The sequence below is a fragment of the Setaria italica genome, chromosome IV (genome assembly GCF_000263155.2).
Source record: "Setaria italica strain Yugu1 chromosome IV, Setaria_italica_v2.0, whole genome shotgun sequence".
Lineage (NCBI taxonomy): Eukaryota > Viridiplantae > Streptophyta > Magnoliopsida > Poales > Poaceae > Setaria > Setaria italica.
Genome location: NC_028453.1, coordinates 2,604,641 through 2,622,118, shown reverse-complemented (window position 1 = coordinate 2,622,118; position 17,478 = coordinate 2,604,641). Strand labels below are relative to the sequence as shown.

At 47.6% G+C, this 17,478-nt stretch overlaps 2 protein-coding genes across 10 annotated transcripts; one reads left to right on the top strand and one right to left on the bottom strand.

Moving 5' to 3' along the window:
• Positions 1-619: 619 nt before the first annotated feature.
• Positions 620-4,219, top strand: LOC101781732 (pollen receptor-like kinase 3). Its single transcript, XM_004964525.3, has 2 exons — positions 620-3,013; positions 3,338-4,219. The coding sequence occupies exon 1, from the start codon at positions 883-885 to the stop codon at positions 2,971-2,973; it is 2,091 nt and encodes a 696-aa protein (XP_004964582.1). The 5' UTR covers positions 620-882; the 3' UTR covers positions 2,974-3,013; positions 3,338-4,219.
• Positions 4,220-5,823: 1,604 nt separating this feature from the next.
• Positions 5,824-13,999, bottom strand: LOC101768943 (pentatricopeptide repeat-containing protein At3g18110, chloroplastic). 9 transcript variants are annotated; one of them, XM_012845640.2, is made up of 10 exons: positions 10,330-13,999; positions 10,028-10,228; positions 9,313-9,403; positions 8,012-8,629; positions 7,836-7,929; positions 7,622-7,675; positions 7,473-7,541; positions 6,460-6,554; positions 6,297-6,382; positions 5,824-6,218 (listed from the first exon to the last, which is right to left on the bottom strand). In XM_012845640.2, exons 1-4 carry the CDS (start codon positions 13,839-13,841, stop codon positions 8,087-8,089), a joined length of 4,347 nt encoding a protein of 1,448 aa, XP_012701094.1. In that variant the 5' UTR covers positions 13,842-13,999; the 3' UTR covers positions 5,824-6,218; positions 6,297-6,382; positions 6,460-6,554; positions 7,473-7,541; positions 7,622-7,675; positions 7,836-7,929; positions 8,012-8,086. The 9 variants fall into 9 exon arrangements, with proteins under 9 accessions (XP_012701094.1, XP_012701097.1, XP_022681519.1 ...); XM_012845643.2 differs by lacking the exon at positions 7,622-7,675; XM_022825784.1 differs by lacking the exon at positions 7,622-7,675 and having other exon boundaries at positions 6,460-6,549.
• Between the last annotated feature and the right edge of the window lie 3,479 nt (positions 14,000-17,478).

Sequence of the window (17,478 nt, the reverse complement as noted above, 5' to 3'; positions counted from 1 at the left end):
AAAGGAAGAAGTAAAAAAAATTCGAGATGTTAGACCACAAATGGGTGACTAAGATCGATGGAGGTGAGCGGCTCAAGATTCAGACACATGATATACAACATCTATTCTCACACATGATATACAACATATATTCTCAAATAACAAGTATAGCATCTTGCTCGCAGATCCAAAGCAAGCAGATCAAGCGTATTCCTCCATTCGAAAATATAAGAGGTCTTAGTTTTGTCTTAGCTTAAACATGAAATTTATTGATATTATAGATGCTAGTATATTTTTTCACTAAATTTGATCAAAGTCAACAAAAAGTTTGAAATATGTATTAACTTTGACGAAATTTATAGAAAAATGTATTCCAAAAGGTCACCAACATTCATAGCATCTTGCTTGCAAGCTCACGGCACATGGATCAAAAGTATTCCTTCCATTCCCAAATGCAAGAGGTCTTAGCTTTAACTTTTATCCTATGTTAAGCATCTTTAACTTTGACAGAATCCATAGAAAAGTACACCAATTTTACACATCAAATTAGTTTTATTAAATTCTTCATAAACATGTATTAACAGTGCATTTATTTGCTATTATAAATATTAGTGTATTTTTTCTCTAAATGTTGTTAAAGTTAAAGAAGTCACGTACAATATATATAAAACTAAAACCTCTTGTATTTTAGAATTACGAAGTTTTAGCACATTTTAGACCTGGTCGAATCCGGTCCTCACACGACCGCATTCCGATATCCTCGGTTGCCTATTACGGGCAAGATCTCCCTCTGCCGAAGAAACTGAGCCCCGAGAATGCAAAACCACCCGCGCAACCATCCTCCCCAACCTTAGGCTCGCGCGCCCGACACGGCGGCCTCCCCGTCCCGGGCGCCCTCACGCGATGGCCCCGCCTCCTCACCGCCTCCTCCTCGTCGTCGTCGCCGCCGCCGCGGCGCTCCCGGCGGCCATCGTCGCGGAGGGCAACATGCCCGTCACCGAGGCGCTGATGCAGCTCAAGAAGTCCTTCACCAACTCCTCGTCCCTCTCGTCGTGGCTCATCACCGACAAGGACGGCGACAAGTCCCCCTGCGCGCCCGACTCGCACGAGTGGCACGGCGTGGTGTGCTCCGGCGGCAGGGTCACGGGCCTCCGCCTGAGCGGCCTCGAGCTTGGCGGCACCATCGACGTCAACGCGCTGGCCAGCTTCCCGCGGCTCAGGTCTGTCTCCTTCGCCAGGAACAACTTCTCCGGCCCGCTCCCCGCCTTCCACCAGCTCAAGGCGCTCAAGTCGATGTACCTCTCCAACAACCAGTTCTCCGGGAGCATCCCCGAGGGCTTCTTCGGCAACCTCAGCCACCTCAAGAAGCTCTGGCTCAACGGCAACCAGCTCAACGGCTCCATCCCGGCGTCCATCACGCAGGCCACGTCCCTCCTCGAGCTCCACCTCGACCGCAACGCCTTCACGGGGGAGCTCCCGCCCGCGCCGCCGCCGGCGCTCAAGTCGTTAAACGTGTCGGGGAACGACCTCGAGGGCGTCGTGCCGGAGGCGTTCCGGAAGTTCGACGCCAGCAGGTTCGCCGGCAACGAGTACCTCTGCTACGTGCCGACCAACACAAAGCAGTGCAAGCGCGAGCAGACCGTGGTCAGCTCGTCTGTGCGGGTCGCCGTCGTGTTTGCCACGCTGCTCGTCTCGGCCGTCGTGATGGTCATCATCCTCCGCGCGTGCAGCAGTAGCCAGCCCAGCAGCCGCGCCCGCAGCCTCGACATGGAGGGCCTCGAGGAGAAGCCGCCCGTGTACATGGTGAAGCAGGCATCGACGACCTCGCAGAAGCGGAGCGCGTCGTGGCTTGGGAGGAGGATAGGATCATCGGGACTCGGGCACCGGCGATCGGCTTCGGCGAAGGTGGACGACCTAAGCAGCCGGTCCGGGGGGGATCTAGTCATGGTGAACAACAGCAAGGGCGCGTTCGGGCTCGCCGACCTGATGAAGGCGGCGGCCGAGGTGATCGGGAGCGGCGGGCTCGGGTCGGCGTACAAGGCGGTGATGGCCAACGGCGTGGCCGTCGTGGTCAAGCGCGCCCGCGACATGAACCGGGCGACCAAGGACGCGTTCGAGGCCGAGATGAGGCGGCTCGGCGCCGTGCGCCACGCCAACCTGCTGCCGCCGCTCGCCTACCACTACCGCAGCGACGAGAAGCTCCTCGTCTACGAGTACATCCCCAAGGGCAGCCTGCTCTACGTGCTCCACGGCGACCGGGGCATGGACTACGCGGCGCTCGACTGGCCGATGCGGCTCAAGGTGGCCGTCGGCGTCGCGCGCGGCGCGGCGTTCCTCCACGCGGAGCTGGCCGACCACGAGGTGCCCCACGGAAACCTCAAGTCGGCCAACATCCTCCTCGCCCCGGACTTCGAGCCCCTCCTCGCCGACTTCGGCTTCTCCGGCCTCATCAACCACGCGCCGTCCACGCAGTCGTCCATGTTCGCGCGCTGCGCCCCCGAGTGCGTCGCCGGGCACCCGGTGAGCGCCAAGTCCGACGTCTACTGCCTCGGCGTCGTCCTCCTCGAGCTCCTCACCGGCAAGTTCCCGACGCAGTACCTCCACAACGCCAAGGGCGGCACGGACCTCGTCATGTGGGCGACGTCGGCGATGGCCGACGGCTTCGAGCGCGACCTGCTCGACCCGGCCATCATGGCGAAGTGGAAGTTCGCCCAGCAAGACATGACGCGGCTCATTCAGGTGGCGGTGGACTGCGTCGAGGCGGATCCGGAGAAGCGGCCGGACATGAAGGAGGTGGCGGCGAGGGTGGAGGAGGTGGTGGCCGCGGCGCTCGCCACGGTGAGGGAGAGGCAAGAGGAGAGAGGCGGCGAAGACCCGGCCAGCCGGAGCTCGCACGCCGAGTACGTTCGAACAGGGTCGATACAGCGGGTCACGAGCATCGGCGAGCGGTCGTCGCGGCGAGGCAGCGACGACTACTCGTACGGCATCTCGTGAGACGGCAGGCAGGGCAGCTAGTTGGCCAGGATCAGATTTTGTAAGTTCAGCAATTTGTCCCTTTTCGTTCAACTTGTACGTATAACTTACTAGTTATATTGCAAATGTAGCTTTAAAAATGTTCAATTAATAAACAGGAGTGAATATTTCTAAATCCTCACGAAAAAGCACATTCACTAAAATGCACAGTTTTTAATCAAAATATTCACATTGTTGATCTGAATCAACAACTAAAAACAAAATGTACATGCTTGTGTATCTGAATAACAATTGGCAAAAAAAAAACCTGGAGGCTGAACCACGCCTGAGATTTCAATACATATTAATTGGTCTCTAACGATGCATGGTTTTCTTGTTCATTTAGGCTGCGGAGGAACGGCGGCTGTGCAGCGAAAATAGAACACGCAATGCCCATCAACAGGGAGGGCACAAGGGAGGTAGGACAGGGAAGGCTTTGTGCATATTGGAGAAATAGGGTGGTTATTCCTGACAACAGGGGAGGAATCCGTAGGGTTAAGCAGTTCTAATTGTTCCTTTGATCTTAATTTCGTCGCATCAGAGGCGCATTCCATCACCTGTATATGTGCGCGGTTGTAATCTAACTCCATGTGTAGGATGGGTCGCATGAAAGTTTCTTGATTTGTTCACCTAATGGGGGTTGATCTTGATTCATTCCATTTGCATGAAGAGTTCGCCCTTGCATACGTAGAAGGGAATAGCATTGTTACCTTGATCATTGTAACTTTTGTTTCCTGGACTGCTCGTGCCCTTGCATCTGCAAAACCTCACGAGGTGACTGACTGACGATTCCTGATGCTCCAGCTCTGTGAATTCAACAAGTATGTATGGTGTTCATCCCCTCTGTTTCCTCATCTTCCCACAAATGTCTGAGAAACCACACAGAACCATATGAGATTGTTAATTTGCTTCAGAAACTGGAAACCAGCTGAGAGCAGCATCCTTCCTGACATTGCTGTATCCAAGCCTCTCTCTCAACATCTCCTTTACGCACCATTGGCATTGTTCAGCGGACATGTTCGACAGCAAAACATAAGGCCTGTCTTTCCGTGGCTCCAGCTCAATGGCCTTCCCTGCCGACCTCTTACCCAGGCCAACTTCTCCATGTATTCCACAAGCACCAAGAAGTGACTCCCATTCAAATGAATCGAGTTGCAGTCCCATCTGATAATTAGCGTTTGCTTTTCTGGCCTCACCATGTCGCCCTTACCCAACAACCATAGCTGTCCACGACACCACGCCGTGTGCTCGCATTGTGTCAGACAAATTGAGCATCTGTAGAGCTGCCACACATGAAGTACATGTCAACAAGGGTGTTCCCAAGGATCACATCGAAACAAAACCCAGCCGTCACAGCGCGACAATGCACCATCTCACCATGCTCCAGATTCGCAAGGGTGCTGAATGCTGAGAGCACACTAGTGAAGCAAAAGTCATTCCCCTTCTCCCCAACCCTCACCATGCGTCTGTAGAAGACGGCCGCTTCCATGGCAACGCCATTCTGCACCAACCCGGCAATCATGGCCGTCCAAGAAATCATGGTTGGCTCAGAGATCCCGTCAAAGAAACTGACAGCTGAATGCACCCCACTTTCCACATTTCAGGTACATCGTGATGAGAGAGCGTTGCAGGTTGCCGTCTCTGACGCGGAGGTCAGCAGCAGCTAAGCGAGGGAGCAGCTCGTCAGCGCGCGGTGGGCTCCGGCGCGGGTGGCTGGCCCCCGGCGCGGAGGTCAACAGCACCCAGGCGGGGGAGCAGCTCGGCGGCAAGCGTGGCCGGCGGTCTGACGGGGGAGCGGTGCGGCGGCGGCCTGGCGTGGGACGCGCACGGCAGCTCCGCCCTGGTAGGGGCGCGGCCCAGCTGCGGTTCAGCGGGAAGCGGCGCGGCAGAGGATGCGCGAGTCCTAGCGGCGGCTTCGGTCGGCAGTGCAGCTGCAGCGGATGGCGGTGGTCTGGCGGGGGAGCGGCGCGGCGGCCTGCGGTGGTCCGGTGGGGGAGCGGAGGCCCGGCGGGGCCAGCCACTCGGCGGCGCGTCCCCGAGGTGCGGAGGCGGGTGGGGGCGCGGCCTGGCGGCCCGGAGATCCCGCAAGGCGGACGGCGGCAGCAACAGCCTCGGCAGCGGGCTCGGGCAGAAGCAGAAAGACGGCAGCAGGAAAGCGGCGCCGACGACCGAGCTGATGCTGGAACGAGCAGAAGAGAGAGGGGAAGGAGGAAGGGAGGGGAGGAAGAAAGTCACGTGAAATGTGGAACCCACCGCCAGACATGTGGAACCTAACGTTACGTCACGTGAAACCACTCTTAGTCACGTGAAACTACTTTTAAAATAGCTGAGGGATAAAAATAAACGGATTTTAAAGTTGAGGATCAAAATACCTGATTACCTGATTTTACAGGTGAGGGACGAAACTCAAAATATGACGATAGATGAGGAATGTCAGAAGGATTTTTTGTCCATTTCACTTCACTGTTGAGAAAGTTTTGACGAACTTGTCGCTGGCTTGCTGGATCTTTTATTTTTTGGTCAGGAAAACTTGAAAACTGGAGTACAATAGTGGCCGGCTAGTAAAGCACAAACCAACACCTTGGAACTTCTGATGCCTGAACGGAACTGGAATTTCAGAATGATGCACGAGCAAATGAGGCAAACGGGAGATATCTCCGGGGCATAATGGAATACTGTTTGAGAACTAAAGACTAGTAAAAAATGCACCTGCTCAACATTTGGTGAATTCAATCAGAACTTCGCTGACCTTCGGAAACTATTGACATGGTTCCAGGTAGGGCTGGCTCTTCGTGTTCGGCTAGATCAGCTCGATTTCTAAACAAACCAAGCTTGAGATCGAAAAGCTCGAGTAAGCTCGTGCACTATTATTGCCCATGATATATGAGGTGTACATACATATACTTTAATTTTCTTGCCTAATTGCATTGTGCAAATCCTCAATGTTTACAAAGTACCAATTATTTATGTAGAGTTTGCTGAACTAAGTTTAGGAATGATATAAATCTCAAAGCTCGTGAATTATTCGTGGTTAACCGCTATAAGCTCGACTGATCGGTTCGAATTATAAATGAGCCAAGCTTGAGCCTAGCTCTAAGCTTGGATCAGTTTTGAGGCTCGGCTCGATGCTCTAACAAGCTCAAGCTTGAGGTGATGAGCTCAGCTCATTTACAGCCCTAGTTCCAGGTTGCAGAACTCCAGAGTCCAAAGTGAATCATGAAGGGGTTCTGCACGAGGACAAGTAATTGTATTACTGTGAGTTGACCGTGTAAAAAGGATACAATTTATCCATCAGAGGTACTAACCTTTTCGTGTTGGACGCCCGAAGATGCGAAAGCTGTACGAGTCCTTGGCAAAATAAGTTCTAAGTTCTCAGCACAAGTTGCACCACCTGCACAAAATGCAAATATACAACCATCGGATTTGGATTTTTAGTATGTATAGATATAGAAGGGCAATCTGTTTTACCTTGTGCAAGTAACACAGACTGTGACTGCAAACCCGATAGGAGCGCCTGCTGTCCTTGCAGAATGCTTCCCTTGGTTGGAGTCCAACTTCCTGTCCTATGCATAACAATCACTCATTTCGAGCAATTTCATGATGTTGGCTGTATATCAGAACGTAAATTTAAGTCTTTCTGAAGATTCGTCTGTATACCTACACAAACCCCAGGATCAAATTCCACAAATTCAGTTGTGAACTGTATACCTCTCGTCCATTTAACAGTTGCTGAAAGAGATGAGAGGCGGGAAAACAGATTGCCAAAAGTATATTGGAGAAGGCAGTATTTTGTTAATTAGCGATAACCTTTACATAAAGTCAAGTGGAAATATACATAAAGGCTAGCTCGCGGTTCACATGGACAATACATGGATTCAAGAATGCTTCATGGTAGCCCATTTCTTCACCATACTTAAAATCATATCTGAAGCTCTAATTGATATTGAAATATCTACCACTGGTATGAGGTGCAAGAAATATTGCGCTGAGCTAGCCAGTTTATTCACTTTTTTTGTCTGGGGGCGGTCCATTCAAGTTACAACAGTGCAAATTGTTACTGTTTCAGAAGTAACATGTAGAATGTTAAGTTCCTTTTAGTAATGGCATAAATGATGGTTTCAGGATTTTTATGTAAATCCTAGATTGTAATAGTGCCAAACTAGTACCAAAACACTTTCAAACAGTCAGATAGAAACCACCTTGTCAAAAAAAAAAAGTCAGCCAAGTCAAAAAGGATGTGACCCAATGTAGAGACTATATAAGAACATTACAGAAATTACTGATCTAGTTTCTCAGCTTATTGACTAACACTTAGCAACATACTCTCATCGCTGATAGCTAATTATGCGTGCTACCATTAAACAATGAAATCAACAAAGTTAATCGTGCCAAATAAATTTAGCAAAAAAAAACAGAATGCCAAAACCGGAAGGTCCTAAACCAGATACAACACCAACAATAATCGTGAAAAGAAGCCCCACCTTAGAAGTAAGAATTGATTCCCTGCTTGCTTTTGTAATTAAACATTTAAACCATGCGTTCTCACATTCCTGACAACATTTGTGCAACATAAGCAAGTATAACTAAATTGAAAGTGGTTTTTATCCTAAGTATAGCTAGCATTCATTACCACCCTTCATCAATAAGATCAGCCAGACATACAATCTGAAGAATATCTCCAGAACTGCAGAACACACTGTGTTACAGTACTATCGAAGGAAATGTTCGTTGGACAAAGACACAAAGCAATTTTAGTAACTAGACACACCACCAGTTTGGATAAATTCCTAAAAGGAAAGCAAATACTTCAAAATGCAGCTACTTTAACACTTGAAAGAGCTTACCTCAATATCATGTGAAGCATGATTGGTTTGCACTTGGTTTCACTCAACGATGTCATCATTAGTGAAATATGCTATATCCAAAGTTTGTTCATCTCTGCAAATGAATGATTGAAAAAAAATGTATAAAGTTGCAGGTCATAAAGTTAAAAGAAGAGATGGTCTAACAATAGTTTTACCAGTATGAGCTGGTTATCATGTAGATGCCAGATGCTGTGTAAGGAAATGCCATGATGAAGCAAACATTGACACAACTACTTCGATACTGCTTTCATGCTTTGTCCTTGTTCCCTAACAAATTTTGCTCTTTGTGGTCTTCTTTTAGAATTTCTTGCTGTGACAAGATCCTTCTTTTTCATTCTATCCAGTTTTTCTTTCCTTCCTTGTATATCAGCCTTGATAGCCTCATCCCTACTTTCTTCTGACAACAGAGCTAATTTGGAAAACTTCTTTGGCCATACTTCCCCAAGTCGCTCATGTATATCTTTAAATGCTGATACAAGGCCAGCTCTCATGAAATATCCATCAATCAGCTTCATTGAGTTCAATTTAGGAAGAGCTGGAACGTCTTTCAACTCAAGGTCCATGCAGAAAGGAGAATCTTTCAGCCACATCTTAAGAGAGTAGGCCTTTACCACAAAGCGACCAGACCGGACTCTACATGGCAAGAATGGGGAGCCCATTTCCAAAAGGTAGGCTCTAATGGTTTTACGCAAGGATACCATGTTATATTCCCCCTCCCCTGTGACCATTACAATAGATTTGGGTGATTCTGGTGAACCCTGGAGTGAAGCATCCTGAATTAAAACTAGAGCAGGTCAGGTGGCATTTTCATAAACAAATGAAACTGAAGTTCATTGAAACAAAAAATTTGGCTGTAGCAGGACTAAGAAAAATTTAATGAAGTTCAGAAACCTATTGCAAACCTTCAAAGATGTTCTTTTCAAATTTCTTTAGGGCACTTTTAGGTGTTAATTGATGTCTCCAATTACTTTTGACCTAAAAGCTGATAGACTAGAAAACCTATAATGACACGCAACATGGAAAAGTATCAAAATGTCACATAAATGCATCTGCTTCCCACACTATCTCCTAGTCCTAGATGCATATTGCAGGAATTACCAATACCTACAGCAGTTTGGCATATTTAAATGGTTGCAAGGGGAAAATCACCAGTGCTAGCTAACTAACAAAGAAAATAAATAGCATATGTCCATCCTTATTTTGAACTTCACTTTGTTCATTTCATTCTTCTTACTTTGTAACTCACGTGGCAACACTGAAGTGAAAGCTGAAAATTCAATTGGGCATAAAATAGACATGCAATTTTAGTGGGATTCTCTGTGTATCCAGTTACATGACAAAACTTCAGAGAATGAGATAACAAATCCAAAACTGATGGTAAACCGATTTTGTTGAAGAGTAAAGCAAAGATGTATCTTTATCTTCTCTACAAATGCAAAGATATTTAAGCACATACCTGCATGTGATCAAGCCACAATGTAAGACCAACAAGTGCAGCTCCAGCAGACAGCTTCCGGAAGTCAGCTCCCCAGTCCTTTTCTACCACACTGAGCCATTCACCAATAAAAAGTTAACTGATAGATAATTTAATTCCGCATTGCCACTTTGCAGTTTATCGTAATCATAAGTAGAACATCGTAAACAATAATGCCAAGATGAGATAATGTGTCATAAAGATCTTCAGAGATGAATAAATGAAAATAAACAAAAATAGAAAAAATATTAACTATTATTACTCGAATTCCTAAATCTTGTAGCACCACAAAAAAAAAATCAGGATCTTTGGCAGACATAAGCTCAAACCCAGGGCCATACTACTGGCCATTCTTGGGCAACTAAAGGCAGAACTTGTCCATAGGTATTTTTAGACTGGCTCGTATATGATCAGAATAAAGTTCTAAAACATCACTAGAATATTGTTTTTAATGTATATTTCTTGGAACAATGTTAATAGTTCTATTTACAAATCATCCTTAGTAGTAATCAGTTTATCACCTTGTTTTTTGCGAAATGTTCTGTTTGTTTCAGCCAAAGCTTCCTGTGTGATTTGAGAAGTAATGCCTACACTGATTACACGATTTTGTATATGGACATGAAATGCAGATATTGCAACCCAGGGAAGATAAACAGCATCAAATGAAATTTTGCACAGAAGAGACTGACGTACATACCGAAAGACATTATCGCGGTATATGTTTCTCTTTACTGCCAATTGGAAAATCCACGAAGCAGTTGCTCGACATTCAAATGCCCACAACAGATCTTCTAGTGCATTTACAAAGTTCAAAGCAGCAGAATCTTCTAATGCTTCTAGCTCTTCCAGATAATTGGCGACCTCACTTAACACTGAAGGTGTCCTCTCAGTCAGGAGCCTGCAAAAGATTCAAGAACTAACAACCAGACCTAACCATGACTGAAGAAAAATGGCATGTGAAGTGTCCATCTCTTCAATGTAATAAAGTACAGTATTAACCTGATGGGGAGTTCAAATCCACAATCCTTTAAAGAGTTTAGAAGAAGAATAGCATCATCAGTTTGCTCACACAAACTAGCAGCCCTAATGAAACATGTCCAAACTTGATGATCTGGTTCTACACCATCTCTTTTCATTTCCAGCAGTTTTGTGATCCCAAGCTCATAGTCACCATTTTTCAGGTAAGCATCAAAGACAGTACTGTATGGTAACGTGCTGACTTCCAAACTGGAAGATTTCAAGCTGTTCAATACATTCTCAGCTTCACGTGGGTGCCCAGCAGTCCCATAAGAAGTCATGAGGATATGCATAGTAGCAATAGTTGGCTCAATGCCATCCTCTCTCATTACTGATAGCAAGTTCTCAGCTTTGGAGTGGTTGCCAGCGTTCCTGTAATTTTTCATCATCATGTGATAGATAGATCTATTTAATTGGTAACCCTTCGATCGCATTTCTTCAAAAAGCTGGTCAGCCTGCTCCCTGAGTTCCGCTTTTGCAGATGCAGCAAGCAAGCTTTTGTAGGATTGCAACTTTGGTATCAGACCTCGTTTGCCCATTTCATTCAATAGTGTAAAACCTTCTTCTGGCCTAAAGTTTCTACAGTACATGACTATCAATGTATTGTATGTGTCCTCATCAGGCTCTAAGCCAGCTTCCAGAATACTTTGATATACTTGTATTGTCCTATCGAAGTTCCCAGTGGCAGTATACATCATAAGAAGAGCATTAAGTATGGCAACATCTGGCTTGAACCCTGCTGCCTCCATCTCTGCAATCATCAACTCAACGTCCCTTGATCGGTTGTGACGGCAAAGCAAGGAAATCATACTTCTGTAGAGGTGCATATTTGGCAAGTATCCCGCTGCCTTCATTCCATTGTAGATTTTCATTACCTCAAATACATCACCACCTTTTGCAAAAGCATCAAGCATAAGGAGTACTGTACTTTTGCTGATCTTGAAGTCCATATCTTGAAGCTCTTGCACAACCACGTACAACTCATCCAATCTGCCATCAACTATCAATGCCCTCATCATTCCATTAATAGAATCAACAGTTGGTAGAGGACCTGCTTTAATCATATTATCAAATACTGCCCTTGCTTTCTCATAAAGTCCACTCTCTGCATATGCATGTATCAAAGCATTCCAAATCCTTCTATCAATACCTGATGATTGCCTCAGCCCTTTCACCAAGATTTCTGCTTGCTGCCAGAGCTTTATCTTCCCATATGCTTCAATTATAAGTACTCTAGAACGGAGAACGTTTAGCGGAATACCAGATTGCAAAGCATCATCCATCAACCTATGTGCTGTTTCTGGGAATCCCAGTTTGCAGTAGGTGGAAATCATACTCTCGTAAATATTTTTAGAAGCCTCTATGCCGATAAACTGCATGTCACAGTACACTTGACAAGCTTCAGAAAAGAACTCAGCTTCCTCAAGACATGTAATCAAGTATTCATACAAGTTACAGTTTCGACCAAAAGATTCATATTTGAACATTTGCATTCTATTGTACTCTTCATAGGCAGCGATGCTCGTCTGTTTTCTGCATAGAAGCATGACGGAAAATTCAGATATCAAATCATGGGAACTGGATACATGCTCCCGGATGCATTCAAGCAATGAGAGGCCTTCTTCCTGTTTTTCTGTCGTTACATATGCATCCATTATGGACCGTAAGCTCTTAATATCAGGCTTGTATCCCTGGAGACATGCCTTCTTCAATAGTTTAGCGCCCTGAGAAATGCACCTTGCCTTGATGAGTATTGTAGATATTATTCCTGGATTCATTTGACAAAGTAATTCCATGTCTTGGATAACTTCTTCAATCTCCTCGTGCTTATCTTCCTTTGCAAGTGCAGCAAGCAGGACCTGATACAGGCCATCATCTGGTCTATAACTATCCTTCATCATTTTTCGATACAGATCCAACAACTTTTCCGTCTCACCTGACCTAGCAAAAACATCCAGCATAACCAAGTATGCTAAACGATCAGGTTTGACACCTGATGCGACCATGCAATCAAACGTCTTCTCCGATTCAGCCCACCTCCCCCCTTTGGCATATGCACAAATCAAAGCACTGAAAGTTACTAAAGTTGGCTTCAATCCTGCAGCTGCCATCTCCTCTAGGACCTTACCTGCCTCAGCAATCCTATCCATCTTCCCCAAAGAATCAATCAAGACAGTGTACGTCACAGAATCTGGAGTACAGCCCATAGACCTCATCTCATCATACAGACCAACTAATAAATCAAGCCTGCCCATCTTCCCATACATATGAATCATGGTGTTATAAGTTATCTCGTTCTTCCTGAACCCAGCCTTAACCAAATCCTCACAGGTGCGCTCCACTTTGTCGACATCCCCTTCCTTTGCAAAAGCATATAGAAGAGAATTGTAGGTAACTGCATCAGGCATAAAACCCTTCTCCACCAGCTCCCCAAACAGCCGCTCAGCCTCCTCAGCCTTCCCACACCGGCCATGCACCGACACCATCGCATTGTACGTCCACAAATCCGGCCGGCACTCCGAAGCCATCATCTCCTCAAACACTGTCACAGCATCTTCCAGATTAGAACTCTGTGAGCAAGCACTGATGAGCGTGTTGTAAGTGATAACATCCGGCCTCAGCCCAGCCTGCCGGACTTCAAACAGGAGGTCGAGGGCGACGCCGGCAGCCAAGCACCCGGACTTGGCCCTGGCATTGATGAGAGTGTTGAAGCTGACAAGGTCAGGCTCGATCCCCCGCTCGTGCATTGTGTCAAGCAGCTGCCGTGCGTCGTCGAACCGGCCAGAGCGCGCGTACACGCCCATCATGGCGTTGAACACCTGGACGGTGGCGCCCTCGCCCGCGAAGCGGAGGAAGAGCTCCTCCGCGACCGCGTCCTGGCGCGCGCGCCCGAGGACGCCGATGACGACGGCGACGGCGCGGGGAGCCGGGGCGCCGCTCCGCGCGAGCCACTCGAAGACGTCCAGCGCGCGCCGCCAGGAGCTCTCCCCGACGGTGCGCACGACGAGGGAGACCTCGTCGGGCGCGGCCCGCGCGCCTTCGAGCACGTCGTCGACGGGCGCACCGGGGGCCAGCGCGAGGACGGCGTCCGCGAGCCCCGCCACGCGCGCGCGCCAGTCCCGCGCCCTCCGCAGCGCGAGCTTGCTCAGCCTCTTCACCCTCCCGCGGTGGGCGCGCGCGTCCAGCGGCTCGACGAGTGCGGAGGCGGAGGCGGGGGTCTCCGCGGGGTCGTCGTCGTCCTCCACACGGGGCGGCCTGGCGGGGGCCGGAGGCGCGGCGGGGACGGTGGCGGCGGGGAAGCGCGGCGCGGGGAGGTGCGGGAAGCGGAGGTGGGGCCATCGGACTGAGGGATCGACGAGGGGGTAGTCGAACTCGTCGGAGGTAGACGAAGCCGCTGAGGCGGTGGTAGTGGCCGCACGGCGGAGGTGGCGCGTGGAGGAGGACGAGGAGGAGGGGAAGGGGAATGGTGGGGAGGCGGCGGCCATCAGAGACATGGGGTTCGGGATGGCAAGGAAGGGAGCTAGGCGTGCATGGAGGAGGTGGAGCCGTGGAAGTGGGATTGCGGGTGGCTTCTCCGAGAAGGGAGAGCTCCGAGGCGAGCTCCCGTCCCCGTGGGCCGTGGAGACGATAACGTTGGTCAGTGCGGGCGGGCAATTGAGGAAGATATTTCAAGCAGATTTTTCTGGCGCTGTATGCACTCTGCCTATTTTCAAAACAGAGGGGGTGTTTGATACGAGTTGAGTGTCTCGGATTTTCGGATGCTAATTTGAAGGATTAAATATGAGCTAATTATAAAACTAGTTGCAGAATCCATATACTAATTCGCGAGACGAATCTATTGAGCCTAATTAATCCATGATTAGCACATGTTTACTGTAGCAGCACATTGTCAAATCATGAACTAATTAGGTTTAATAGATTCGTCTCGCGAATTAGACTCCATCTGTGCAAAGGTTTTGTAAATAGTCTATATTTAATACTCCTAATTAGTATCTAAACATACGATGTGACGGGTACTAAACTTTAGGAGGTGTATCCAAACACCCCAGAGTTATTAGCGCCCGGACGTCTGCATCGGACGGTGGTTGAACCGTAAGATTCTCGCCGCAACATGAGTGTCGTGTTGCATGCAACATTCTGAAGTTCAGTAACATCCAAAACTACAGTATGCAACATCACAAAATTTCTTCCACAACATGTTGAAACACATTTCGCAACATTAACAAATATGGAAAAAAAACAACTTACTCCCAACCATTTAGGAGAGAAAATCCCATGAAAAGTAACATCATTCATGCAGCAACAATAAAATGGATAGCGTGAAAACTGTGTTGTTTATCAATGTATACCCCACATGTTTAGCTGCATGCACCCTAAATATTTTTTTTCCACCTGCTCCAGCATACCTGCTGCATGGTTACCTGGATAGAAGGTTGCATGGAAAATGCGATAGTCATAGCTGGTGTCCGAATTAATTTTATAGTGTACCCGGGGCTGGACCGGATTTTTTTACCACCCCGGACTCCCTTGCTTGAGCAAAGCTGGAAGCCTAGCTCTCAAACTATCTGGAGTCCTCAACATGCTTTCACGCGTCTAGTTGGCAAAGGCAACAGGGCACGTGGCTTGCTCATACAAAGTTGGGCCAAGTATTTAATCAGCTGTAGCAATTCTGCAACAGGTGCCTACTTCCACAGTAATAAATCCCATAAAAAATAGCAATTGTGCCTTATCGGGTGGTTGCTAAAATAATAAATCCCATAAAAATTAGCATCATTCATGCATCAACAATACAAAAGGAAAGAGCAATGCAACAATCCGAGTCATTCGTTGCAACACCCAAGAAAAAATCAATCAATTATTGCAACATCAATATTTACCTATTGCAACATCCGAGAATACCAATTGCAACATCAGGGCAGGTACAATGGGCCGTTGCGAGCCGTCTGGGAGCCGGTAGTTTTGCAAAAAGCCCCCCGCGACGGCCTGCAGACGGCTTCCTCGTCGTCTCGCGAGGCGACGATCCCAACTCGTGCTCCCAGGCCAAAACGCCGACTCCAGCACCGTTGTGCGACTCGCCGTCGATCCGCGCTCGATCCGGTGCGGCGCTTCCCCTCCGCGCGGGAAGATGGCGCTTCCCCTTCCCTTCGCGCCAAAATCCCCCATAAAGCCGGCGGCGCCCCTCCTCCGCCTCCAACCCACGTTGGCGCGCCCCTCCCTCCGCCTACGAATCGAGCCGGGGCTCGCCGTCCAGGCGGCGTTCTTGTCCGCTAAGCTGGTGTACCAGACGGAGAAGGAGAAGGCGTTCTCGCCGGCCTCCAGGAAGCCGCAGGAGAAGGTGGCGTCGGGGGACACGAGGAAGGGCCGCGCGTGGTCTTCCACGGAGAGGGTGGAGCCGGCGCCCAGCTGCGACGGCGCCGGCGCCGACGAGCACGGCGAAAGTGACTGAAGAAAAATCAGTAAGGTGAGACTGGTGGATTTCCGCAGCATTTTGCACTGCTGTGTTGGCATGGAAACTACGAATCGAATACGCATAGTGTGTTAGCCAGGTGAATGGCCATTGGTTCGGGGATGTTGGATGGACGAGTTCACGTAGATCTGCAGTTTTCAATACAGTTGAAAATCAAGGTTTTATCCATAGACCCATTAGAAATCACATATAGCTTACGCATAGAATTGAAAACTGTTAATTGAGTCAGATAAGTAACAGTAAGTGTTGATTGAACAGCATCATAGCACTCTGTAATTTATTTACTCCATCCTATTCCTTTCAGTTTTCATTTTTTATGTACAAAATTAAAGTTCAGATTACCTGCATTTCAGACATGTGTGAGTTATTTCAGATACATTTCAGTTCTTGTGATCATGAATTACTTTCTTTCAGATATGTGTGTGTAATTCCATAATATGTCAAGAATCAATTCATGTTGTACTTTCAGCTTCACATGCTGGTTGGACAAGAGTTATTGTTGAAAAGCCCTTTGGAAAGGATTTGGACTCTGCAGATGAACTAAGCGCCGAACTTGGAAAGTTGTTTGAAGAAGAACAACTCTACAGAATTGACCACTATTTAGGAAAAGAGCTGGTCCAAAACTTGGTAAACTATGTGACTTAGAGTGAACACTGAACTCTATAGCCTTCCTATATGCAACTATATCTCATATTGCCATATTTTCAGCTCGTGCTTCGTTTTGCAAACCGCTTAGTTTTGCCTCTCTGGAATCGTGATAATATTGCTAACGTACAGGTAAGACTCTTCTCTAGGTGCTTGGAGCACTTTTTCTTTATAAATCATAAGTTGAATTTTCCATGTTGATCTGAATTCTTTTTGTCTGTTTTCTTTTCTAAAAAGTTGTACAAAGTCGATGTCTGAATATGGTTCATGGTTGTTCTTTGCATAAGCATTTGTTTTGAGCAGTAGCCAGAAGGCACATTGGCTGTAACTGAAACTCAAGTTATAAAACATATGTTCTATACTTTCTGTATTGTAAATGGTGCACCTCTGGTCCTTATAATTTTGCAAGCATATTTGGCCGCTAAAGTTATAGACACTAGGAAGATATGGTTCTTTGAAAGATCGGTGGCACTGTGCGTAGATGCTTCTTTTCTCCACATTCCATAATGTCGACTGAATCCACTGGTGAAGATCCGGAACCTGAAGCCCTGCAACCTAAAGCCCTCTCCAGTGATGAAGCCATCGAAGAAGATGATGAGGGCCTGTCCGCTGAACATGAAGATTTTGATCCAGCGGAGGTATACACGCTTGAAGATTTTATTGCTGAGGATGCAAGATTAGAAGAATTTCGGAGGAAAATCGACAAGATTAAGGCTAAGTTTCAAGGGGAATCATCTGAACCACCTCGCTGTTGCCGTCGCCAAAGTGGGCCGAGAAGGTACATACCACGTAATCGAGAAGCTGGTCACGATGATCTTGTTGCAAATTATTTCTCTGCAAATCCTATCTACACCGACGAAATGTTCCGTAGGAGATTCCGGATGTCGAAACCTTTATTCCTCCGAATTGCGTCAGAGCTCAGTAAGTGGGATCCTTTTTTCACCCGAAGAGTGGATGCAACTGGTAGAGATGGACACTCACCCCTTCAAAAGTGTACTGCAGCTATTCGAATGCTAGCA